General features: G+C 52.7%; 2 protein-coding genes across 6 annotated transcripts; both read right to left on the bottom strand.

Moving 5' to 3' along the window:
- Positions 1-215: 215 nt before the first annotated feature.
- On the bottom strand, positions 216-13,849 carry Pitpnm1 (phosphatidylinositol transfer protein membrane associated 1). Of its 3 annotated transcripts, none has more exons than XM_032891260.1 (25): positions 13,654-13,849; positions 12,612-12,730; positions 10,987-11,201; positions 10,777-10,898; positions 10,393-10,617; positions 9,601-9,663; positions 8,733-9,059; positions 8,551-8,646; positions 8,354-8,458; positions 7,519-7,580; positions 7,178-7,428; positions 5,950-6,139; positions 5,738-5,845; positions 5,351-5,508; positions 5,067-5,266; positions 4,181-4,351; positions 3,511-3,675; positions 3,198-3,346; positions 3,003-3,109; positions 2,500-2,617; positions 2,184-2,332; positions 1,941-2,090; positions 1,684-1,867; positions 1,311-1,439; positions 216-722 (listed from the first exon to the last, which is right to left on the bottom strand). In XM_032891260.1, exons 2-25 carry the CDS (start codon positions 12,687-12,689, stop codon positions 459-461), a joined length of 3,786 nt encoding a protein of 1,261 aa, XP_032747151.1. In that variant the 5' UTR covers positions 12,690-12,730; positions 13,654-13,849; the 3' UTR covers positions 216-458. The 3 variants fall into 3 exon arrangements, with proteins under 3 accessions (XP_032747151.1, XP_032747150.1, XP_032747152.1); XM_032891259.1 differs by having other exon boundaries at positions 8,354-8,461; XM_032891261.1 differs by lacking the exon at positions 9,601-9,663 and having other exon boundaries at positions 8,354-8,461.
- Positions 13,850-14,778: 929 nt separating this feature from the next.
- Positions 14,779-16,829, bottom strand: Cdk2ap2 (cyclin dependent kinase 2 associated protein 2). Of its 3 annotated transcripts, none has more exons than XM_032891266.1 (4): positions 16,291-16,829; positions 15,882-15,982; positions 15,662-15,794; positions 14,779-15,031 (listed from the first exon to the last, which is right to left on the bottom strand). In XM_032891266.1, exons 1-4 carry the CDS (start codon positions 16,370-16,372, stop codon positions 14,997-14,999), a joined length of 351 nt encoding a protein of 116 aa, XP_032747157.1. In that variant the 5' UTR covers positions 16,373-16,829; the 3' UTR covers positions 14,779-14,996. The 3 variants fall into 3 exon arrangements, with proteins under 3 accessions (XP_032747157.1, XP_032747156.1, XP_032747158.1); XM_032891265.1 differs by having other exon boundaries at positions 14,779-15,292; XM_032891267.1 differs by lacking the exon at positions 16,291-16,829 and adding an exon at positions 16,065-16,124 and having other exon boundaries at positions 14,779-15,292.
- Positions 16,830-25,880: the final 9,051 nt, after the last annotated feature.

Here is a 25,880-nt window from a genome sequence, read left to right on the forward strand (position 1 = left end):
TGAGGAGAGCTGCAGAGTTAGACTCCACATGACTCAAGCAATGTCTGAGGTTGAGGGCAGGAGAAGGGATAGGCAGACTATCTAGGAAATGCCCTAGGAAAGTGCAGCCAGGGCCCTTGGGGAAAGTGAAAGTGAAGGGGCTCCAGTTGCCCTACTCTATGACCCTGAGCAGGTCCTGGCCCCTTTTAGCACCTCAGAGTCCCAGACAGGAAGGACCTTGGTAGAGTGCAGTTTATTTTTATAGGTTCACACGTTGGAAAAGCTGCTGGACCCTAGCCCACTCCCTCCTTCCTCCCCTCGGGGGTAGGAAGTAATCCCCCACTAAGGGAAGTAGTACTGAGGAGTAGTTATACAGGGTGTGGGGCCGGGGCTGGGGCCAAAGGTCTAGGCCCCAGCCTCCCACAGTCACTCAAGCCCCTTGAGTATCAATAAATAACCCAGGTCCAGCCACGGTTTGCTCACTCTTCACTGTCTAGCTTGAGGCTGATGCTTCGAGTCTTGCCCCTAGCCAGGGTGGTGGGAGGTGTTCCTGGGCCCTCGCGGTCCACCTGGCTGGGGCCTCTGGATCGAAGCAGCTGGCTCTGCTTACGGAGGAAGTCCACAGGGGCAGCCACAGCATAGCTGCTCTTGGCCAGAGCAGCTCTTGGAGGTCCTGAGGGGGCATGGGAGTGGGAGCCTGCCTCCAGCTGGCCCAAATGGGCCACATAGCCATCTGACAGGAACTGTGGGCAGAAGAAAGCAGGGATGAGGGAACTACCAGCCTCCCCCAAGGCTCATGCACAGGGTAGATAGACTGGGTGACGCTGGCAGTGGCAGCCTGGCTCAGCCTGATCAGGAAGCTTTCTCTCACTACGTAGTACCCCTGACTGAGCCAGGCACCTTGGCTCTACTCCCAATTTGCCTCTCTCTAGAACTGACTCACCCTCAAGCTGGCATCTTGGGGAAATAACAGCATTTAGCATTGAGGAAGCTCAGGCCTAGCCCTGAGCCTTTGGCCTGCAGTGATGATGAGACCTTTGTTATAAGCTAATGAGTACAGATAATGCTAGCACCATTCACTCCCCACAGAACAAGCTCAGAAAGGTCACAGAACCTGCCCAAGGCCATGGTAAGATGATCTGTATCCGAGACCTTGAACAGTCACAGCCCGTGATCACTTCTGGTCTGTACACAGCAAGTATAGCCTATCGCTCCTGTCCCAGGAAGAAGAAGTAGTTCCTGGGGCCACAAATGCCTTACATCTGCCCTCTCTTGGGTGGTCCTTAGCCTTGGCTCTGAAATTCTGTTCCCATCCTGCCCTTGGGTCCTACCTGACACTGTGCCTGCAGTTTACGCACTGCACGACCAACAATGTAGGTCTGGCTTGGAGAGAGTCCCAGGGCCGCATACACTGCAACGTCTTTCGGTGACCCATACCCAGCCACGATGTTCAGTTCTACCTGTGTAGAAAAGCTGGTCATCAGCCCTGCCTGGGAAGCCATAGGGCCAGTGGAATGGCATGCACCCCCTCCCCCGAATTGCTGTTTCAGGGGCACTGTTATTTGTGAAGAGATGGAGGCAAGGTCCTAGTCAACATAGCTAATCTCCCCTGTTGGCCCTAAGGACAAGGGCCCTGAGGAGAGCGGGACCACTGTCATGAGGAATGGGGTGAGGGCAGGTTAGGGCCATTCTCAGCCACAATACCTCTTGCACCAGGCTCTGCAGAAACATAGCTTTCTGTCGCAGTGGGTCATGGGTGAGGCCATCACAGAAGGAGACAACACCATGGGGGAAGTTGTGTTGCGACAGCCAGGCCACTACACGGTGCTTCTGCATGTCAGGCCGGCCAGTTACATACACGATCAAGTAGCCTGAGTCCTGCCAGTGCCTGTGAGATGGAGTCTTGTCAGCTCCAGTCCAGAGTGATGACCAGTCACTGTGGGTGGGGCCCAGGGTCCTACCTGACCACGTCCACTGCGCCAGCGCGCACCTTGGGGTCGCTGCCCATGATAGAGACACTGGCAGTGAACGAGCCGTCGATGCTGAAGACCACAGCTTCTGTGCCTCGGGACACCACAGTCAGACAGCACTCAGCATAGGTATGGTCTCCCCTGTGGTCCACGGAAGCATGGCGTGAGTGGAATAGGTGAGGCGGGCAGTGCCTGGCTCCCTCCACAGGAGGAGCCCGAGTACCCGCTGCTTACCTGACCACCATGCGCACAGGGTAGACACCAATGCCCAGTGCACGTTCTGAGGGCACAGGGAAGGTGAGACGGCCTGAGCTGTTGGTGACCTCTGTGCCAAAGTGGATCCACTTGCCCGACAGGGGCTGTGTCATGACATAGACATCCACCTGGCAGGGGTGGGAAGGGCTATGGAGACCACCCCTATGTACTATTTTAGAGGCAGGTGAGAGCAGAGGCTGGCCAGGCAGGCAGGAAGTTCAAGCTGTTGATCTACAGATCAACAGCTGTTAGGGCAGGGTAGGAAACACCAGGAGCATGGGCATCGGGTCCTGACCTTCTCGCCAGTGAGCGTGACCACGTCCAGTGGTCCGTACATGAAGCGCCCATTCAGCACCTGGGGACGGCCCTCGCATACCACGGTGTCACTTGCCCGATGGTTGGAAGTGACGTTCTGGTGGGAAAGAGAGGGTGAGCTGGGACAGGAGAGGACGGATGTATATGTCGGGAGAAAGAGTTGGATTCAGGACCACTCTGAGGGTGGAGCACGAAGGAGACAGGGCTGCCATGGGAGACCACAGAGGCTGAGCATGCGAGCATCTGTGGACCCACAGGAGTATGCAGCTGGGAAGCTTTCTGCAGTCAGAGCTAGACAGGATGTAGAGGATGGCAGGTGAGGGTGAACGAGGATCCAGCCTGACTAACAACCAGGGCTCAGGAGAAGTGGGCAGAGGAACCTGAGGTTTCCAGGGGCAGAGCCAAGGCAAGGAGGATACGAGGCCAGGACCCTAAGGATGCTGGGGACATGCTTGAGCTGGCTCCTGGCAGCCAGGCACATACCGGATCTTGACCTGTGTGTTTTGCTGCCACTTCTCCCTGGGGAAGGCAGGGCTGTAGATGGATGGCTCCTCACATTCTGTCAACTGTGGCCGCTCCTTCTCAATGACCTGCTCAGGACACCAGGCAGGAAACAATGGCCCTCTTCTGTAGTCTTGGGCTTCCCAGTTTCCGGCCCACATCCCTGACTCCACTCACCTGGCGCAGAATGAAGGCCACTACGTCTGCCGACTCCCAGTAGCTGGCGTGGAAGAGGTGGGGCAGCGTGACGGTGGGAAAGGCGGTGAGTGCCTCAGGGCAGTACAGTGAATAGTCGATGCGCTTGTTTCCCCACCAGCGGTCCAGGACTACACAGCCATGGTGGGCAGTGAGTCAGGGTGGCCTGCTGTCACTGTCCATCACCTGGGCTATGATGGGGGACCTTCCCTCCCTCCTTCCCGTCCACCTAGGACAATGTACTTTCTGAAGTGATACTCCTCCAGGCAGGGCAGGCGAGCGCTGGCTCACTTACTCTTAACCACCTCACTGGTGGTGCTGGGGGCTGCTGGCTGGGCTGCCGGCTCATTGCCTAATTCATTGCCCTTCCAGAAGGCACCACTGGCCGAGGTGGGCGTGGAGGGCACCATCATCTCCAGCTCTTCCAGGAAGAGGCTCGAATGGGTCTGCAAAGTGTCAGCTGGGGGAAGAGAACCAACCTAAGCACAAGGCTGCCCCTGTGTCTCTTCTTCTTGAGGTCCCAGCATAACTTAGCTCCTGGGCCTCTACTTTCTGCCCTTTTAGCCTCTCTGGTTGGCTGAAGCTGAAGATTTTCAGGGGAGAGACAGTGTTGTCTCTAGTTGTATGCGGTAGTCAATAACATCCCTACCAGAATGCTTGCTACCCCAAAACACAAAAACACATACATGCTCCCCGCTAGTACATGCAACCAAGTGCACATGGAGGTACAGTCTTACACGTGCACACTAACATGCCAGTGCCCCTCAGTCCCCTCTCTAGTTAGTCACTGGTTCCTACTTGGCACAGGTCAAAAGGTTCCTAGGGACCCTAACTGTCTATGGGAGGAGTGACCCTTGTACCTGAGAGGGGTGACATGAGAGGTTATCTATGATGTGGGAGTTACTTCCTGTCTTTTACTGTGTCCTTCTCTCCCATTAATTTTGGCTGGGGCAGGGGAGTTGTACCCAGCAGCAGGGATGAGCCATCTCCTAGGGGAAACTTCTGGTAACGAGGTACAGCCAGGGGGGCGATGGCCTGGAACTTGGGGGCCAGCAGGGGTTCCAGGCGGGAGGCACAGGGGTCAGCGGCATGGAAGAGATTGTAGATCTGCTCGCAGGCTGGACGCATCTGAGCCACTGCGGACCCAGTAGAAAGAAGGGAGAAGTTTCGTTTGTTTGTTGTAGAGAGGGTCTCTGCACAGCCCTGGCTGTCCTAGAACATACTATATAGACCAGACTGGCCTTGAACTCACAGAGATTAGCCTGCCTCTGCCTCCCAAGTATTGAGATTAAAGGTGTGTACCATTCTTCCAGCCTAGGGGGGGAGAGGCAGGCACTGCAGGGGTCTCCTGGCCAAGCGGCAGTGGAAGCCTTCACTGGCTGCTGTATTATGGGATGGAGCACTTCCTGCATGTGGCCTTTTATGTGTATGAGTGTTTGCCTGCATGTATGTATGTGTTCCATGTGTGTGCCTGATGCCCATGAAGGTCATAAAAGGGTGTCAGATGCTCAGATGGTTGTGGGATGCCATGTGGGTGCTGGGAATTGAACTCAGGTCCTCTGCAAGAGCAACAAGTGCTTCTAATCACTGAGCCAACTTTCCAGCCTTGGGAGCCCCTTCTTATACAGAATACCTTTTCCCACAAGAAGTTCCTCCTGATCCACTTTAGAACCTAGCCTTGGCATATCCTTTCTGGGCCTTCCGTTTCCCCCTCTAACCAGGCCACTACTCCACACTGAGGAAGAACAGTAGGAATTCCCTTGTCTCCAGTGAGCCAGCAAGGCTAGCAGAGATAGGGAAGGGAACAAACAGAAGCAGATGAAGAGCAACCCTTCTACGCCCAGGGCTCACCCTCCAAGGCAGGCATGACGGTTTTGCGTAGAGCCAGCACCAAGCCCAGTGGGGAGCCAAAGAGGAAGAAGCCTGAGACCTTGAAGTCCAGTCGAGCAGCATTAGTGGGGCCGTCAGGAGCCTCAGAACTGGCAGGTGGACAGGAGGCTGTGCTTGCACGACGGGGCTCCCCAGAGGTAACTGTGGGGGCTACCTGTAGGCTGTAAGGGAAGGAGAAACTCAGTGCTGTTGCCTCCGAGGTCCAGCCTGTGCTTAGGGCAGGGGTCACTGGGCAGAGATAGCACCTGTTCTGAGAGCCATCAGGATCCGGGTTAGCCATGTCGCTGGAGGTGCGCTGAGCAGGTAGGGCTGAGGGTTCTGGGCTAGCACGACCCAGTACCTCCACTCCATCTGCCAGCGGGTCCCGTACTGGACCAACTTCTGGGGAGAGCATCTCATTGTTCTAGAAGGAACGAAGGATAGAAGCATCCTTAAGCCTGAGACCTTCTGATTCTTACTTAACTTGGAAGTGAGGACACAGGCTTGGGGTTGGACCAGGCAGAGTCCCATAGGAGACTCAACTTTGCAACTGGGGCCCTGCCCACATGCAGAGAGGCCATATTCCAGGGGGGCAGAGACCTAGAGATGGAGACAACCACCCTCCTGAGGAGGCTGGGTTTGGCCACACTGACCATGCTCCCACGGCGGCTGCTGCCTCGACTCCCTGTGCCTGCACTGGCACTGTGGCAGAGCGCATCAAAGCCCAGGATGCCACCAACACCATCTCCGATCAGCACCACCTGAGTGAGAAGGTGGCACAACTGAGAGGCCATGTCACCAACCTAGATGGGGCCACAGCTGCATGGGTACTGGATGCTTCCTGGTAGCATGTCTAACCCCTGACCTGCCCGCAGAAACCTGTGCCCTCCGATGAGCGCAGGAAGGCTGCATAGGCCTGGTTGGTGCGAGCGATGACAGTGGCCACGGCACCCTGGTAGCGGGAGGATGAGGTGGCCAGCAGCGGCAGAGCAGCCAGTGGAATGTGGTCCTGGGAGCGGGACAGGCTGTCCCCATCATGGCTGTAGGGGCTCAGGCTGCAGGAAGAGAAAGTGGGGGGGGGGTTCAGTTTAACCACTGCCACCAACTCCCCTGGGCCTGCTAGCAAGTGTCCTTTGTGGGGTGTCAGACCTGAGGGATATCTGAGGTGGAGCCCTTAACTGGGTCTATTCAGATCCAGGCATGAGGATGCACCCAGTGATCCTAGCACTAGGAGCAGAGGCTCTCGACCTTCCCAATACTGCGATCCCTTAATACAGTTCCTCATGTCGTGGTGACCCCCAACCATAGTTACTGCCTCTAGGAGTCCTTGATCACAAGCACCATCATGGCAGCTCACAACTGAAACTCCAGTTCCCAAGTTATCAGGTATCATCTTGTAGCCTCTGAGCACTAAGCACATGTGAGGTGCACAGAAAGACATGTAGGCAAAACAACCATACACATAAAATAGCAGTAAGAACAAAATCAAACCAACCAATATAGAACTGGTTCATTCGTGACCAGGACTGTAACAGGATGTAAATATCAATGTTTCCTGACGGTCTTTGGGGAATCCAGGCCCACAGATTGAAAACCAGTTGCTCTGGAGGTTGAGCTAGGAGGATCTCCACAAGGTGAGGCCAACCTCAGCTATGAGTTCTAAGCCAACCTGGGCTAAAGTGAGACCATGTCTCCAAAAAAGCAAAGTCCGAGGCTAGAGCAGTGGCTCAGCAGTTAAGAACACTGGTTGCTCTTCCAGAGAGCCCGGGTTTGATCACAAGCACCATCATGGCAGCTCACAACTGAAACTCCAGTTCCCAAGTTATCAGGTATCATCTTGTAGCCTCTGAGCACTAAGCACATGTGAGGTGCACAGAAAGACATGTAGGCAAAACAACCATACACATAAAATAGCAGTAAGAACAAAATCAAACCAACCAATATAGAACTGGTTCATTCGTGACCAGGACTGATTCGGGTGCGTGATTCCTCTCTCTACCCTCAGAACTGCCCTGATCTTGGGAGCACCCCAAATAGATGACTGCCTCTTGGGGACCCTGTGTGTGCTCCACCCTTCCACCCCTGGCCAGTACTTGGAGACAAGAGCATAGGCAGCCGCGCAGATGGGTGGACAGGGCACCAGCCGCAGTGCCACGTGACCCAGGGCCTCGGGGAAATGGACTCGGGTGACGGCCTCAAAGGCTGTGCTCAGTGTTTGCACATCGGCCTGCTTGGAGTTGGTGTCTCCAGGGCCAGAGTCCAGGATGCTGCCGCTGTGTAGGATGAGGAAGAGGGCATGCACAGAGCATGCCTCAACCCCTAGATCCCCGGTTCCATCCAGGCCCTGAGGGACACAGTGAGGTATGGAGGGTCAGATCAGCGGCCAGCCAGCAAATGAGCAGAACACGGACATAGAGTAGTTGAACATACTTGCCTCTGAGTCCCTGGGAGCTCGGGCCTCATCTTCAATGCCTTTGGTAGCCATGATTGCAGGATCTAAGACAATGGAGAACCAGTGAGGGGAATCAAAGATCACCGGAACCCTTGCATTGGCCCTTCAGGTGACTGCCTGATGTCCCCTAATTTATTCCCACCCAAACCTCCAGACCATTTTACATTCTAGGCTTTTCCTCATGCTGGCCCTGTGATGTTACCACAAAGTGGGAAATTTCTCACTCTGACCCATCTGATGCAGTGAACCAGGGATCCAGAGGATACAGGGGATACAGAAAGGGTTACTTAGTAAAAGAGAGAAAAAGAAAAGAAAAAAGAAAAGAAAAATCCTAAAAGATAAACAACAGTGTCAGCAACCACCTCAGGGGAATACCATGGTAGCCAGAGCCACAAGCCACACGTGGTTATTTATATTAAAATGAAATAAAATGCAAAATAAGAAAAGTAAGCCCCATATCTTATTAAGTGGCTGCTAGTCACATGGTGCTGGTTGTTACCACACAGGTATCCACTGTCTTAAAACAGCTCTGTTGGACAGCATTGGTTCAATCCTCAAAACCCCAGTGTAGACATCAGTACTAACAGGAAGCCTTCCTGGATACCCAGGCAGTCCCTCCCTGGTGCCACCTGGACCTGTTTGAACTTGTCTCTTCCATCATTCCACCCTTTATCCATCAGTTTGCCAACTGGGTATTGATGGGAACTCTCTCCAGACTGAAACTCCTCTCAGGTCCTGCTCACTTAGAGCTGAGCTGTTCTAAGTCCCTGTGGTACACAGAGTGCTGGTGTCTGGTATCCTGGGCTGAGATCCTTACCTGGCACCCCCTCTACCTCAGTCGGGGAGGCAAAGGCATCAATAAAATCATTGGAGTTCCACTTGGTCATCTCCTTGGGGAAGACCTCATCACTGTCTGAGAAACCTTCTGAGGAGACAGGGCGCTGTGTCATGGCTAGGGTGACTTAGGAACTCTCCAGTACCCCCATCCTCCACAAATGTGGCTTCTGTACTGACCATGGGCATCAAAGAATTCTTCCTCGGAGCTGTTCTCAGAGTCCCGGGCAATGTTCTGCATGCGCCACTCAGACAAGCTCTGTGGAGACACACCACCTGCAGGGCCACCTGGGTTTCAGCTTGGGAGCCCAGGTGGGGTATGTGGCTCCCTCCCATTCCTGGCTCCTGTATCCCAGTCTCACCTCCATGTTGGGATGAGTAGGAGGAACGGGAAGATGAGGACCACTGCTTCCCAAAGCTGGCATCTGGTGAGGCGTCGGGGCCAGGAGGGGCCTCAGGCCCATCAGGGGTGCCAGCCGTTCTGGTCCCAGGCTGGGTCTCAGTGCTGGGTTTCCCAGGGGTCTGGGCCTCCGGTCCCTCACTGCCAGTGTTGCACTTAGCCATACGCTGGGCCAGCATACGTGCTGTCTCCTCCTCCAGTGCCCGGATGTCAGCCATGCTCAGTTCAATCCACTCATCCTGCCAACACCAGGCCTGGCGATGGGCCCGAAGCATTACCCTGCGCAGACCTGCAGAAGCCCCAGACGTCAAAACCATGCCTCCCACCCCCATTTCCCTGCCAGTGCAGCTGTATACCCAGGCGTCAAGGTTAAGTAATGGCTCCCTTAGGCATACCACCCACAAGTACAGCAGGGCCTGTGTTGTCTAGAGGACAGGCCAGGAGACGGACATTGGTCCCCCTGTCCTTTCTGGTCTATTTCTCTGACCCCTCTGAGCACTGATGCAGTCGCTCTAGCAGACATGACCAAGGCTTGTGGCTTGCTTTCAGCTGGCTTCCTGCTGAGGAGCTAACAGTTAATTAAGGTACTAACAGTTAATGAAATGTCACGGTTAATGAAGGTGTTAATAGTTAATGGAAATTCTGGCAATCCTCAAGAGGGTGGAGAGAAAGACGATACCCATTCTCATATCGTCTTAAGGAGAGAAAGAAAGTTAAGAGACCCCAAAGAATCTAGGAAGTAAAGTAATAACAGTTGGATTGCAAACCTCGGACGGAAATGCCTTAGCATCCTAACAGAGGTTATATGTTGGTGATTTCCATTTTCCTACTTGTGCTTTTCCCAAAAGCGTTACAGGGGAGTCTGCACCGCTCTCTAAACTCAGTGTCCTTATCTGCAAAATGGGAAGGGCGGTAGCCCTTATCTTAGAGTGCTGTCATGGGTGCAAAGGGAGATCCTGCTGTAAGTGACTCTCAAGGATCTGGTCCATGTCAGTCACTCAGGCACTGGCTGTCACTATTGTCCCCTCCTTTTCTCATGTCAGAAAGGAATATTAGGGTGCTGAGATGCCTTCCAGCTTGCTGGAACCGCTGCAGGGGGTCAGTAGTGGAGGAAGTAGAGCCCAGGCTACAGGACTCTACCACCTTGGGGATGGTCCTTTTATGTGTCTGCAGGTGGCCCAGCTCAGACCTGACAAGGAAGCAGGGCTCAGTTCAGAAGAGGCTTAAACTGGGTCTTCAATATCAGGGCCACAGTGCTGGAGAAAGGAGGGCACCCTGAGGAAAGCAGTAATGGAATCAAAGCACTCCTAGGCCTGCAATCCTCAGCAAATCTGTGAGGTGACCATCCTCACCTGGTGACCCTCCCGAGAGGCTCTCAGTATTGCCAAACTCACAGAGGCTTCACTAAAGCAGCACCGTCTTTGAGTATCAGATAGCATGGGCCTCAGACACCATGCTGCCAGCTCCTTGCCCTCCTAATTCTTTGAGGTACCCTAACGCAGGCTCCCTTGATTCCTAGTCAGGCTCTACTGTTCCCCTCTCCCCTCTCCTGTGACTGGGAGCATTCCTGGTTCCAAACACAGGCCTAGTGCATGCTGGGTACTCCTCATCCGGATGCTCACCTACATCATGGATGAACTGCTCAATCTTGGCCTGCATGCCCCAGTAGCGGAACTCAACCTTGCACAGCTTATAGGCACACATGAGAGGTCCTGTCTGGGCTGCTGTCCGTGCCCAGTCGTCAGCCAGTGGCCCTCGGCCTGTCTTGACTGAGCGGTACAGCCGAGGGTCCTCTTCTGCTTTGTACTCTCCTGGGGCCACTGCATCCCGCACGATGTCGATGGTATCTGAAGGGGTTTCCGTGAGCACTAAGCAAACCTTTTCTAATATCCACCGACCACCCCAAGGATTAGGAGGAAAAGCCTTTCACAGACAGGAAGATGAGACTAGGGGCTCGTTGGAGACTGCCCACCAAGGCAACGGCAAGGGACCCAAGAAGGCCTCACCCAGGATTCTCTGTCTTCTCTCGGCTCCGCTCAAGTTGAAGACGTTAGGCTGCTGCCCCCCATCAGGCAAGTAATAGGTCTCTATCTCAATGGAGAATTTCTCCACAAAGGGGCAGGTGTACCTGGCAGAGGGCAGTAGGAGAGTCATGCTGTGTGCACAACACTTGTTTTCTTCCCAGTCCTGAGCCTGTGCCTGGCTCACACACTTACCGTGTCCGGGTGTACGGGTAAGCATTCCAAGATTCCTCTTCTACCTGCAGAGCAGCCTTGGGCAACAGTGCCCGGAACCAGCCTGGGATGTGGGAGCCCACGTGGTACACCTTGTGTGTGTACTGCCCATTGCCTCCGGGCCCATCTGTGTAGGGCCGGTTGGCCAGGATCTCCACACCGCTGCCCTCACCACTAGATTCCTCCCGGCTCTTTTTCTGCAGCCCAGGACAGAAAATAGGGAGCTCAGCCCCGAGCTTAAATTCTGGGGTCCCCGGGTTGGTTTTGATTCTTTGTATCACCTTTTTAAAAAAGGCTTATTTAAGTGTTTGAGTGTTTGACTGCATATGTGTGTACACCACCTGCGTGTCTGCTACCTGAAGAGGACATTGGATCTCCAGATACTGGAATAGCTGTTGATTGTGAACTGCCATGTGGGTGCTGGGAACAATATCCAGGTCCCCCACGAGAGCAGCAATCGCTCTTAACAGCCAAGCCATCTCTGCAGCTTGCATAGCCTTTTCAAGTCCCTGTAAAGTTCTGGGAGTTGGTATCATGGATTCTGCCCAGTTCCCACGGGGTTCTGCAACCTAGCAGTTGATCCTGCCATTAATTGGGGGTGAGTGATGTAGAACTGGGGTTTGCTGACAGACAGCACCTACTCCTGGCACAACTTAGGCTGCAGCAGAGGGAAACAGAAAACAGGAAGGCAGTAAGTGCCACAAGGAAAAGGAGGTGCAGCAAGGATGAAGACCTGGAAACTGAATGCTGTAAGAGGGTCACAGATCTGAGGGAGGGGCCATAGCCATGGCTTGAATATATGGGGGCTCAAAGGAGAGAAGTTTGCGCAAGCTTGGTAAGAGCATGTTGAGTATGTTCACGGGATAGCAACAAGACCGCCTCTCAACAGACTTGACTTGCCCTTTCCCTCTGGAACCTCATCCCCAGCTCTTGTGACATCCTTCAGTGTGTGAGAGCCTCCAGGTATCCTTTCATAGCTCTGAAGCCCAGATGTGGCCCACTCAACCCCCACAAGGTGAGATATGGCCCTCTCTCTTCCTAGATGCAGATTCTATAGGTCTGAAGAACATATAGCTCAGACCACCTAAAGCCCTGCTGGCTTGCCTCCATCCAGCATTTTTCTCACAGCCAAGGCCTTCCTCAACATTTAGTTCTGCCTGCCCTGTGCCTAGCACAGTCTGAGGTCTTGATCCACATATCTCTTTTCTGATCTCTTGGGAATGCCCGGATTCTACACCTTTCCCCAGAAACCCCTGCTTAAGCTACCTACCACCTAGTGTTCCTGGCTCCCCACTCTCCCCATAGACTGCAAGACTGCATTCCCTTCCCCCACAGGATTACAGATTCTTAGGATTAAAGGAGACCATATGTAGGCTGGGTATTTAATGGATGGAAAGCACCCGTTGGCCTTTCTTGCCCTTCTGTCCCACCCTTCTGCTTGAATATCCAAAGAGGATGATGTCTCTCTCTCCTCTTATGGGCTACAGAACCCACTAAAGGAACTGGTTGTCGGGGATCCAGCGGGACTATCCCCCTGAGGCCTGCGAATTCCTTCTTCACTCCACCATGAAGCATGGCTCCAGTATAGCCCTCCCCACCATTCTCACCTGGATCATGTAGAGCTGGGCCACTTGGTACTCGTCCAGGCTCATGGGCAGCAAGATGTGGTACTCCTTGATAAGCATCCTGAAGCCGCTCCGCTGACCGTGTGCGGCCTCTGCTCCTCCTAGCGCAGGGTACCGCGCGGCAGTCAGTGCAGGGCGGTGGTGCGCGGTACCGAGCCCTGCACGCCTGCAGAGGGGCTCGGGCCGCGGAACCCCATGCTTGGGCCCGCCGCGGGGGAGGCAGAGGCGAACCCAGTGTCGCCTCCCGCGCTGCTGAGCCCAGAGCAGCAGAAAGGCTCAGAGCTGACCTCTTTTCCACGTAGCCCCCGCCCCCCGCCCGCCCGTCGTCATGGCAACCGCGCACTGACGCGGCCCCCCAGAGCGGCGGATGCGAGCCGACACACCGCAAGGCCATCCTCGCATCTTCACTGCGTCCGCGTCCAGCGCTTACCAAAACAGCATCCCTCCGGACCGCGCCTGGCTTCCAAGACCAGAACCTTAGGGACCCGCCCCCTTCATCACTTCATCCCCCGAAGTCGGTGGGGTTCCGTGTACTTCACTCCTAGACGTCCACCTAGACCCATGTCCACCAAGGTGTCTCTCTGGAAGCAGCCCTCATGAGCCTGTGCAACTCTACTAATGCTAACTTACCTTATGGCACCAGAAAAAAATCTCCGTGCGGGCCACCCCCTCCCACCTGCTTTCACCACTCTAGCCGGGACGCGGGTCCTGAACTGTATGTACCCTTGGTCTTCACCGACTTTCCATTCGTCCTTACAGCCACTCCATCATCTTCCCACGAAGTTGCCCATTCCAGGCTGGTGCAGGAGCGGTCCACTGGTATCCCTTCTGGCCTCCGCCCTGGGAGGCCCATTCTGCCCACCTGCGTCCCGGCCTGGCGCCACAGTTCCGCTGCAGACACCCCTTCCACCCCCACCTCGCACCCAGCAGGCAGGCGAGAGGCCCTGTCCTCACTTCCCTCTGCTCCGCGTCCCTGGAGCCAGGCGCGCTCTTGATCTGCCCGCTCACCAACGTCCCCGCTCACCTCTAGCTTTTGGTGGGCGCCCCTCACCCGACCCAGGCAGGGGCGGCCGGCCACAAGGTGGGAGTTCGTTGTACCCCCAGTCTCGGCCTCGGATTCCAGACGGAGCCCGACCCTCTGGAGGCGCGGAGCCGGCCCATAGCCCCGACCTTTTTCCCCCAGTCTGTCCGCCGGCGCCCCTGCTGTCCCTCCCCGCCGCGTCACTGCGGCCGCCCCGCCCCCTTCCTGGGCTAGTCCTCCCCACCCCGGCAGGGTCGGGGGCAGCCCCGCCCGCGGTGCAGCAGGGCTGGTCCCTGCCTTCCTTCTTCAAGGCAGACTGGGAAGTGGCCGGTCTCCAAATGCCAGTTCTTTATTTCTGTACTGTCTGTACACCCCAAAGACTCTCGGTTTCATTTCCCACCTGGGCCCAGCCAGGGCAGCCCTCCTGGCTGGATCCCAGGTTAGAGGAAATGCTGTACCCCAGTTAGACAGAAGTTGGAAGCTCTCACTTGCTTCTGCCTAGGGTTGGCATTACAGGGTTACTTAGCTACATAGAGGGGTGGAGGCCATCCCCTTAATGGAGCCCAAGTCCTTCTCTACTATGTCTGCTAGGTTCTCAAATTTGGCCACCCATCTAACTGCTCCGACTCTGTATAAGGCTGAGACACCCATAGCTGGCTCACGGAGCCACACCCAGCCTGGTGGAAGTTGTCGGGACAGTGGATTGCAGGTGCTGGGGGGAAGGGAGCCTCTAACTGCCTCCCTAAGGAGTCAGAGACCTGGCGAATCCGGAGCCTTCCAAAGATAGTTTCAAGTGGAGGGTAGTGTAGGGGCATTAGGGCATTCAAAGGTGAGACTTCGGTGAACTGGTATCTCCACCCTGCCAGGCATGCCTGCCAATCCAGAGCAAGGGCCCTTCAGGCTCAGCTGCCCAACAGTACCTCCAGCTGTGAAGGCAGCCAAGGCCCTACACTGCCCTCTGGTGGCACCTCCCTATGCAGACTTCCCCACCACTGGTGCTCGGGCCTTTCAGCTACTCCCCCAGCAGGAAGGCACAGAGCTGGAGGTGGCAAAGGACAGGGTGGGAAGGCATAGGTTCAAGCAGGCTTCCCCCAGAGGAATCACACACAGAAAGGCTCAGAGCCGAGAGAATGGCTCCAAATCATCTTTTATTTATATAAAAAGGGCATATTTAGTAAAAGACACACCAAAAAAAGAGTCGGCTGTGGCCCCAGAGATGAGGCAGGGAGGCCTTCTGCACCCCTGTTGGAGAGGGAGGAGGCGGCCTGGACTAAGAGTTAAGGAGTAAGTGCCATGTGGTGGGACCACAGAGAGGAAGCTCCAGTTAGATCAGCACTGTGAGCAGGTCACAGACGGGACTCACGGTGGCCTCTCAGCACTCCTGCAGAGGGAGAGACCAGTCTGTACAGCCAACTGGATGAAGAAGATCTGCTACCTGGTTCCTGAAAGGCGCCCACCAAGGGACACAGGACAGGAAGCCCAGGATAGGAAGCAACTTGGGGCAAAGGCCAGGGAGAAGCAGGTGCTCTGCAGTGGCCGGAAAGGTCCCAACGGAGAGGTCAAGGTGCTTCCTGTTACGTGCGGGCATTGCGTTCTGTCTCTGCCAAGCACTCTCTGACTAGTGCCCGAGCATGGATGATACCTGGGGTGGGGCGGGGTGAGGATGGGGACGTAAGAAGCAGGGCCTCAGAAACCTCCCACAGTCACCCTGCAGAGCAGACACTCCCCCACCCTTCATGGTTCAGCAAGATCACCCCTAATCTAGTGTGGCTGGATGAGATTAAGGGTTTGGCTAATTCTCACATTCACCCTGAGTTCCCGAGCACCTTCTTGGACACTGACTCAAGTTCATTTCAAACACCTTCCTGGACAGGTTCTGTTCTAATCTAGGCTGGCCCAAATGTCCTGTACTGACTCTAGATATCCTCCATCCTTACTGAAATGTCTTAATATTCATAATTCTTAATGTCTGTGTCCTGGGCAGAACAAGGGTGGGCTTTGGCTTCACTACCTCTCTTCAGGCGCTCCATGGCACTCTTGCTACCAGCATAGGTGGGTCGGATCTCTTTGCCCATCTCCTCTATGACAGACAGCAGGTCCGTGTAGGTGCTCTGAGAGCCCTGGGAACCCGGTGGCTTCATTGCCTGTGTCAAAAGAAAATACAGATGTGACCTCAGACCCCGAGGGCATCTCCTATCCTTATCCATAAGGAAGCTCTTAGCCACACTCACCTGTACATACCCCATGGAGGGCGGTCCAAAGTCGTTAAACAGTGGTCTGAAAGGAGCTGCAGCTCCTGGCACTGAGCCCGATGGCGATGGGACACTTCCGGCTGCAACGACACGAGTAAGAGATTAGAGTGTGACAAGGACCTCCTTACAGATTTCTAAGCCCAGGACCGTTTTCCTGACTACCTCCAAAGGCATGCTTCTTCATTCCACTCTGAACAACTTCAGAGACACACTCCTCCCCCTTGCGCTCCACCTACAATCTCTACGTGACCACGCCCACTTCTCAGGCTAGCAAACTGAGGCTGAGCCAGGCTCGCCTAGCAGGCCCTGTATTGCAAAACTCGAGCCGTTTCTGTACAAGACCTCGACTGCCCGAATAAGACGAGCAACGGTGGAGTTGGCGCCTCACCTGTAGGGACCGGGGTGCCTGGCCCGGGGGTGCTGGAGCCGGGGGTACTGCTGGGGGCGGGCGCGATAGGTTTGTAGGACATCCCAACTCCTTAGTGCGGCGGCCGCCAGCCGGCCGCTCCTCTGGGGTTGGCTGTCCGGCAGCTCAGCCGCACTCTGATTGGCAAGCGATCTGCACGCCCCTGGTAAATAGAGCTCCGGCCGGAAGGGCGGGCGGGCACGACCGTTCCTCACTCTCGATTGGTGTGCTCAGCTGTCACTCGAGCCTCCTCATTGGCTGAATCTTGCCCCTGCAGGCCGCAACCGCTTCCGATTGGCCTCCACCTTCCGGACCTCGCACCTGTCTGCCCCGGATTGGGCGGTGACCGCCGTCCTCCTCAATTGGCGAGTTCGGGGCCCGGGGCCGGCGCGCTTTCAATCCGATTAGTCCCGAGGTCCGAGAGGCGGGGCCTCGACAGCGGGCCAGTCTGGTCCCCGCGGTTTGCTCCGGTAGTGTGTGGCCGGCCGCCGAACACACTTAGTTCTCACCGCCTCGTGACTTCCCTCCGCTGTGGACTCCCAAGGCCACGGCTCCCCCAGTATGAACCCTCCGCCCTACCCCGAGCGTTTTACGTCACCTTTAACCGGTTCAGTGCCCCCCCTTCGCCTCTGCGCACGCGCGCGCCTCAGGCCTGTATTTGTTCCCATGGCAACGGTTCCTTCACCAAAGGCTTTACCAAGCTCTTTCTCTAGGTTGGTTTACACCTTATGTCTAGTAGGCAGGTGGGTACAAGGCAGCTGACGACACTGCTCGAGACCTGAACCCTAAGTCTCCCACCTTCTCCACTGAAGGACTGCGTTAGGTCAAGTCAGGACCCGGGTCAAGATCTTGGCTAAAGTCTCAGCACCTCATTGATGGTTTCCTCCTGGGTTCTCCTTTTAGCGGGTTGGATGGGATTGAGACAAGGTCTCAAGTAGCCCTGTCAGAACGCGAACTCCCTGTGTAGTCAAGGATGACCTTGAATTCCTGATGCTCTGTCTCCCAAATGCTGAGGATTACAAGCACTCGCCACAGATTCTTGTCTTAATATGCTTCAGTTTCCTCGTATGGAACATGAGGATAATAATACCTGGACGATAAACTAGGAAGTGGGCAGAGAAATAGAGAAGAGAGTCGGCCCTAAATGGGTGGAAGCACAGTTGATTATTGTTCTGACTTCAATAATGAAACTCCCACCTGGGTCTGGCCATCTCGTTCCTATTTCCTTGAAATCAATTCACTTTAAAATAAAATTAAAAAAAAGATCTATTGGGGTTGGGGATTTAGCTCAGTGGTAGAGCGCTTGCTTAGCAAGTGCAAGGCCCTGGGTTCGGTCCCCAGCTCCGAAAAAAAGAACCAAAAAAAAAAAAAAAAGATCTATTTTGTGTATATTCCTGCATCTATGTCTTCAGAATTGCTGAGCCATGCCTTTAGCTCCAACTCTCTTTTTAAAAAAAGAAGAAAAAAGCGGCTGCAGAGATGGCTTAGCAGGAAAGAAGGCAGGCTGCTCTTCTAGAGGACCCAGGTTAGAATTTGCAGCATTTACACAGTGCCTCAGAACCATTTGTAACTGCATTTCCAGTGGGCCCAATGTCCTTTTCTGTTCTTAGTGGACACTAAGCAAACATGTGGTACACAAACATACAGTCAGGGAAAACACCCTAGACATATATATATTTTTTTTTTTTCTGAGAGAGGGTCTCACTATCTAGCTCTGGTTAACCTGAAACTCAATATATAGACCAGGCTGGCCTTAAACTCACCGAGATCCTCTTCTGCTTCCTAAGTGCTTTGATTAAAGGCATGTACCACCACTCTCAACTAAATAAATCTCCCTTTTTAAGACTAAAGGCCAAAAAGATGCCTCAGCGGTTACGAGTGCTGACTGTTAAAAGTTTTGAGTTCAATTCCCAGCAACCACATTGTGGCTCACAACCATCTTTAATGGGATCCAATGCCCTCTTCTGGTGTATCTGAAGACAGCAACAGTGTACTCAAATACATAAAATAAATCTTTAAACACCAAAACCAAACAATAAAAAACTCCTTAAATTAAAAACAAAACCCTGGCTTTTAGTCATGCCTCTTTAGAATTCTGTAGTGAGTAATTAAAATATCGACTGGGGATGGTGGTGAGAGTTTGTAACATCAACTGAGGCTGGAGATCATGAAGTCAGTGCCGGTTTCTTCCCCTCAAAAATAAAAGTTCTGGTCAGGTCACCCAAGATAACCCCCAAGTGTGCCAATGAGACTGCACTGAGGGAAAGGCTCCAGTGGGTGGGTAGGAGTGTGTGAAGAGGAGCTTCTGTAAAACACTCCTTTTAGGAATGCCCCAGTTCCCCTTCATTCAGCCTTAAGCCTTCCTGCTTTCTCCGTTGCTCCATATGTTCACCGCGTGGGGCTGAGTAATATCCAAACGAAACAAAATACCACAGCCTGCGTCGTTTAAATCGAGAAGATTATTTTTGCACAGCTCAGGGGCTAAAAGTCTGAGGTCAGAGCACCAGCCTCCTGGATTCCCGGTGTGGGCTTTCTTCCTGACCTCACACAGGGTTTCTAGGTAAGAGTCCTGCCCTTTGACCTTTATTTTTCACTTCTTCCTTAGAGACCTTCCTCCAGATTCAGCCTCAGTGAGAACTAGGGGTGCACATGTGCGTTTAAGGGAACGCACAAGCGTTCAGCTCTAAGCATCTGGGGGAAGTGAGAGTGGGCTGAACACTGTACTGAAGTGATTTTGGATGGTCCTCCTCCTTAGAGAGTGGATCCTCCCTGAGAAACAGGGTGTGTCCCGAAGGTTAGAGCTGACAGCTGCAGCCTACCCAAAGACCAGACTCTGCTCACTAGGGGGAAACTGGCAAAGGCCTCTTGCCCTGTTTACCAGGGGGAGCCTTCCCCAGCCTGTAATTGTGTGTGTGTGTGTGTGTGTGTGTGTGTGTGTGTGTGTGTGTGATACATAGATGGGAGTGGGTGGGTGCTAAAGTCCATGTGTATAATTGAGGAGGTCAGAGAAGAATATCCGGTGTTTTCATCTACTGCTGTTTGCCTCACTGCCTTGAAACAGGGTGTGTCATTGAACCAGAAGTTCACATTTCCACTGGCCAGGGACCTCTCCAGTTCTACCCCAGGCCCTAAATTTTGGGGTCAGAGGAACATTCAACCATGCCTGGCTTTATTACCTCAATGTTCAACTACGGATTCAAACTCAGATCCTCCTGCTTGCAGAATAAACATCCTTATCCCAGTCCTTGGGGTTTGTGTGTGTTTGTTTTTGAGACAAGATTTTTGCTAAATAGCTCAAGCTAGACCTGAACTCATAGCAGTGCCTCTGCCTCTTAAGCTTGGCTTACAGTGTGAGTCACCCAGCCTACCTGCATTTTGGGAACCTTCCAGAATGGCATCGTCCAGATCAGAGGTGAAGTGAGACCCACAGACTCAGTTTACCTCACAGGCTGACACATTCAACAACCATCTGTAACTTTATTTGAATAGCTAACATTGTTCTTCCTTTACTTAAAAAAGAAGTCAGGCTGGATAGATGGCTCAGCGGTTAAGAGCACTGACTGCTCTTCCAGAGGTCCTGAGTTCAAATCCCAGCAACCACATGGTGGCTCACAACCATCTGTAATGGGATCTGATGCCCTCTTCTGGTGTGTCTGAAGACAGCTGCAGTGTTCATTAAATAAATAGTACTTTAAAAATGTATTCTATTTTTAATTATGTATATGTCTGTGTGCCTGTGTGGCTATGTGCAGGGCAGGGCAGGGCAAGGCAGGGCAAGGCAGGGCAGGAGCCTATGGAGTCCCTAAGAGGCTGACAGATTTCCTGGAACTGGAGTTCCAGGCAGTTGTGAGCCACCCAACATGGGTGCTGGAGATTGAACTCAGGGCCTCTGGAGTAGTAGGCATTCTTGACCACTGAACCATCTCTCCAGTCTCTTGCAAATTCAAAACAAAACAAAAGCAAAAAATCTTTTTTTTTGTTTTTTTGTTCTTTGTTGGTTGTTTTGTTTTTTTATCCTGTGTGTCGTGGGGCTGTATGTGTGGGGCTGCATGTGCCATGGTGTAGTGACTGAAAGACAACATACAGGACTCAGGTGGTCGATTCCTCTGCCATGTGGGTCCCAGAGAACAAACTCAGGTCGTCAAACTTGGCAGCAAGCACCATTACCACTGAGCCATTTTGCTGCCTCCAGATTGTATTTCTGTATATTTCTCCCCACTTTATGTCTGTAAAGTTTTAGGGCTGAAGAGACAGCTCGGCTGTTAAAGGCTAGACTCACAACCGGCTTTATGTTTGTAAAGTTTCATACTAGAATGTTCACAAATGAATGGATTCACAAGCAGAGAGATACCTCTACACCTCGCCAGGATAACTGATCCTCGCCAATGGCTGACGAGGACATCGGCAGCCTGAGTTCTTCTCCATTGGTGGGAACACCTGGCACAGCCACCGCAGAAGACAGTCCAGTAGCTTCTCCCAAAATTATAGTCTTACCACAATGACCCAGAGAATGGGTGATGACCAACTGATTTGAGGATGTCTGTCCCTGCGGAGTGAGCACGTGTGGCTGCTTATGTCAGTTTTATGACCTGCAACAGGGCGGATGTTCCACTCCTGTGACAGGACACCTCGGACAGTTGCCCAGAGGAAGGCTTAGGGCGTTTCATGGCTTCAGGTTTCAGTTCGCTGTTGTTCCACTCTGGTTGGAACCTCTGTCAGAGGGAACCTGTCCAATTCATGGCTGTGAAACTTTCATGAAACGTGAAAAAAGATGAAGATCCAGGATCTGAATGTCCAGGAACTGTCCCCTGCAAGAAGAGTGACCTCACCTTAGAAGGCCCCACATCCGAGAGCTTCCATTCTTCCTAGTAAGTAGTGGCGTGAACTGGGGGAACCAAACCTTCAACACGTGACTCTTTGGGGAGAGAGTCAGGATTCAAGCATAGTACACTCCTGGAATCCCAGAGCTCAGTCAGAGACTGAGGACCATAGCCATGAGTTTGAGGTCAGGCTGGATAACAGAGCCAGACTTCGTCTCAAATGTAATTTACAAACTATCATGCCCTTCGATGGGTGAATAGGAACAGGTGGGTGTCATGGTTCCTGCAGTTAATCCCAGCACTTGGGAGGTGAGGCAGGCAGAACTCAGAATTTAAGACCATCTAGTCTACACAGAAAATTTGAGGACAGTCAGAGCTACATAGAAAGACTCTATTTCAAAAAGAAAAAAAAAAAGGTGTCTGGATGAATTAATTGTGGTGTATCCAAACAATGGAATTTTACTCGGCAACATAGAAATCATATGTCTAGCATAAAGTATCACAGGTAAAATATTTTTTATTTTAATTATTATTGTATACATATTGATGTTTTGCCTCCATGTATGTCTATGCACCACATGCGTGCCTAATGCCCTTGGTGGCCAGAGAGAGTGAGCCTCCATAATGGTGGTGGGGAGAGAGCCTCTAGAAGAGCTCTCTAACTGCCGAGCCATTTCTCCATACAACGATGACATAGATGAATTTTTTTTCTTACTTTGTATTAATTATTTGTGAATTTCACATCAGGCACCTCAATCCTATTCATCTCCCCGTTCTTCTGCCCTCTGCCCTTGCACCCTCTCCATGAAAAGAAAATAAAAAATAAAAAACATCTCATTCTGGGAGCTGTAGTGTGTCGCAGTGTGTCCCACAGTATGCCCTTTTGTCTATACATCTTTACTTGCAAATGTTCATTGCAATGAGTCATTGGTCTGGATCAAGACTTCTCTCTGCCTACACTGTCAACACTGGATCCTCGGTGGCACTCCTCTTGGATATCTTGTCGTTGCTCTGTGTCATGGAGATCCTGCAATTTTGGATCTGCAGGACCAGCTCCTTCACATGCAGTTCACAGATGGGGTAGATGTCGGGATGAGCCAACTCATAACCCTGGCTCTGGGCCTGGGTGGCAACTGTGTTAGCCTGCCAGCTCTCCTGTACCCACAGCACCAGGGCAAACTCTCCAGCACTGCCCGAGCTAACTCACACAAAACTGCCGCTGGCAGGGGGCAGGGCCAGCTCTCCTGCTCCCATGCCACTGAGGCCAGCTCTGCACAGCTCTTGGACATCAACATGCTCCCAAGGGGCAGCCTAGACCAGGGACACCCACATGGCTTTTGGTGGTAGCATGAGCCACAGACATAGACACAGACACCTCCTGTTGCACGGTCACAGACCCAGACATGGCCCTCAGCAGCAGCATGGGCAGGGACTTCATCATAGCCTCACGTGGCAGGGCAGGCAGCTCACATCAGGCTCCTCTCCACCCTCACATCTCCAGCTCTGCCTCTCTTCGTAGTGCTCGAACCATTCCACTTCTCCTGTGTCCCATCTCTTCACCACGTACTTGCACATCAGAGTGGGGCCCGGTGTGAGTGGACCTCTCAGCATAAATAAATCTGAAGTGTGTGATGCTAAGTGAAGAAAAGCTACAGTGTGTATGATCCCCACAGCGCAGCTTGCTGGAAAAGGGAAATTTCCAGAAGACTGGCAGGTGGCGAGGGGTCAGGAGATTGCTTAGGGGTCTGGGGTGGAGCAGGGTTATTCAAGTCTAGGCAGTGTTTTTAGGAGGCTGAGACTGTTTCCTATGATTCTATGAGGGTGAGCGGAAGACATTGACTATTCACCAGTGAGCAAACTTTAATGTGTGTAATTTTTAAAAATTAATCTAGACGGTAGGATGCCGTGATGGAGCATGGAGAACAAGCAAAGAATCAACTTGGTTCAAAGATACGGAAAGAGTGCCACTCTGGGAGTGAGCCACTGCTGACTTAGAACTGAGTTGATCCTGGAAGCCCAAAGGCCACAGGGCACTTGAGCTCGGGAGCCGGGCAGTGAGCCTGTTCCTGGGCAAGCACAGATCAGCAGCTGGGAAACCCAGGATCTCCGCAGTCTGCTCGTGGGCAGCTTCCCTTCTAGCCCCGACCTATTCCAATTGGGATCTTTCCGAACATATGCACTAGAGGCTCTTTTTCGAGAGCATGGGGCACACGCTCTCAGTGTCAGCAGACACATTGTCACTAAGACCTCCTCTGGTGACCTTCACCATCCATATGCAGAGGCTTGAGTGGGTGTGGGGAGCAGTGAGCATCTGACCCCGCCTGCTTTCCCATCAATTTTGGGGTTGCCACTCCCAGCTCCCCGCAGAGACATCTTCTCGTGGATGGTACCTCTGTGTCAGCTTCTGGAAAAGTCACGGGGCTCAGGCAACTCAAGGCTGGAGGCTTGGCAGTAGGGATCACTTAATTGAGGATTAAGGATTAATTGGGATCTGCAGGATGTGTGGTGCTGAGGCTGCTGAAGCCAGCAGTGGCACCTCAGAGTCCAGATGCCGCTCAGGAAGCTGGGGCTGCCTCTTTGCTCTACCTGAGACCATCCCGTGAGGATCAGTGTGCCCCCAACTCCTATTCATTAGTGTGTGTGAGTCAGAAATTGGCAGCTGACGTCGTCTTCCCCACTGTCTTCCTCCTCTTCATTATTTGAGACTTTGTAATCTTGCCCCATGTCTTAGGGTTTTACTGCTGTGCACAGACACCATGACCAAGGCAAGTCTTATAAGGTCAACATTTAATTGGGGCTGGCTTACAGGGTCAGAGGTTCAGTTCAGCATCATGAAGGCAGGAGCATGGCAGCATCCAGGCAGGCAAGGTGCAGGAGGAGCTGACAGTTCTACATCTTCATCTGAAGCTGGACGAGGACAGCAAGATAGGAAACCAGCTGGACAAAGTCCAAAGTCTGCATCTCCATGTCTGATGTCAAAGCAGTCTCCAGATCTCCAACTCCTTTGTCATCTTTGTTGACTGCAACAAACCTCTTTCTCCTGGGCTGGTTCCACTCCCTGTTAGCAACTTTCCTCAGCAGTGGGCCCACGGCTCTGGCATCTTGGGGTCTCCAAGGCAATTTCAATGTTACAGCTTCTTGTTTCAATGTCTGGGATTCACACTTGATCTTCTAGGCTCCTCCAAAGGGCTGGTGTCACTTCTCCAGCTCTGCCCTCTGCAGCACTCTAAGCTCAGGTTGATCCACTCCACTGCCACTGCTGTTCTTGGTGATCATCCCATGGTACTGGCATCTCTAATGCACTGGGGTCTTCCACTGCAACTAGGCTTCACCAATAGCCTCTCATAGGCTCTCTTCATGGTGCCAAGCCTCAACTCCTTTTCGTGACTCCTGCAATCCTGGGCCATCAACTGCAACTGGGGCTGCACCTTCACCAATGTCCTTCCATGGCCTCTCACAGTGCCCAGCCTCAGCTGTTCTTCATGATGCCTTCAGGTCTTCAAAATCAGTATCACCTGGGTGACTCTCACACATTCCCAAGTACAGCTGCAGCATGAGGTACAACCTTGGCTATTTCTGGAACACTGCTTCTTTGTGTTCTTAGAAAAAACACTTCCCAGAAGATTTCACCTCAGTGATGCTGGTCTTTTTTTAACCATCACTAATTTCTTAGCTCCAGCTAACCAGCATCAATTTTCCCAGTGGTCCCTTTTATTCTGGATTCTAAAGCCAGAGCCACATGGCCAAAGCTGCCAGGTTCTGCTGCTTGCTGGGGCTGGAACGTGGCCCCCTTATTCCATTACATTATCACCATCTTCCTCTTTTCCAACTCCTTCACTGCGTAAGTTTGGCTGTCCTGGAACTTGCTCTATAGATTGATCATGAACTCAGAGATCTGCACGCCTGTCTTCTGGGATTAAAGGTGTATTCTTCACCTAGAACTTGCTCTATTCCAGGCTGGCCTTGAACCCAGAGCTCTGCTTGTCTTTGCCTCCTGGGGTTAAAGGTTTGTACTATGGTGCCTGGACCTAAACTTAGCTGGCTGGGATTTTTGCCCCAAATTCACTACTCCCTTAATTCAATTTAATATCCTTGAATACATGATTCAGTTCCATTTCGCTTCCTGGTATCCTTTTAATATTTGAGCCATATATTTTATATTTTCCCTTTCTCAGCTTGCTCCTTTTTATTAAAATGCTCTTCTTAAAAGTGAACTTTAGTAACCGCACAACAGAATTAACACCAGGCTGTTTTGAGACTTCCATTTTCGAAGCAATTAATCTAAATCTCTTCACCTTAGTCTCAGGCAGAATCTTTGGACAATGGAAAAAAGCAGCCACATATTCCCCCAAAGTACTACAATCTCTAGGCCACACATTGAAATTCTCCACTGAAAACCTCTCAGGCCAGGTCCACACAGTTCAAATCACCCTCAGCAGCAAAGTCTTCCATATTCCTACTAGGATAGCCCATTAAGCCCCGTTTAAAGCATCCCACTGCTGTCCAAATCCAAAGTCCCAAAATCCATTCTTCCAAACAAAAGCATGGTCAGGCCTATCACAGCAATAACCCCACCCCTGGTACCAATTTCTGTCTTAGTGTTTTACTGCTGTGAGCAGACACCATGACCAAGGCAAGCCTCATAAGGAAACTGGCGCTGGCTTACATCTTCAGAAGTTCAGTTCATTATCCTCAAGGCAGGAAGCATGGCAGCATCTAGGCAGGCATTGGTGCAGCTAGTGGAAGACTGGG

The sequence above is a fragment of the Rattus rattus genome, chromosome 2, assembly GCF_011064425.1.
Source record: "Rattus rattus isolate New Zealand chromosome 2, Rrattus_CSIRO_v1, whole genome shotgun sequence".
NCBI lineage: Eukaryota > Metazoa > Chordata > Mammalia > Rodentia > Muridae > Rattus > Rattus rattus.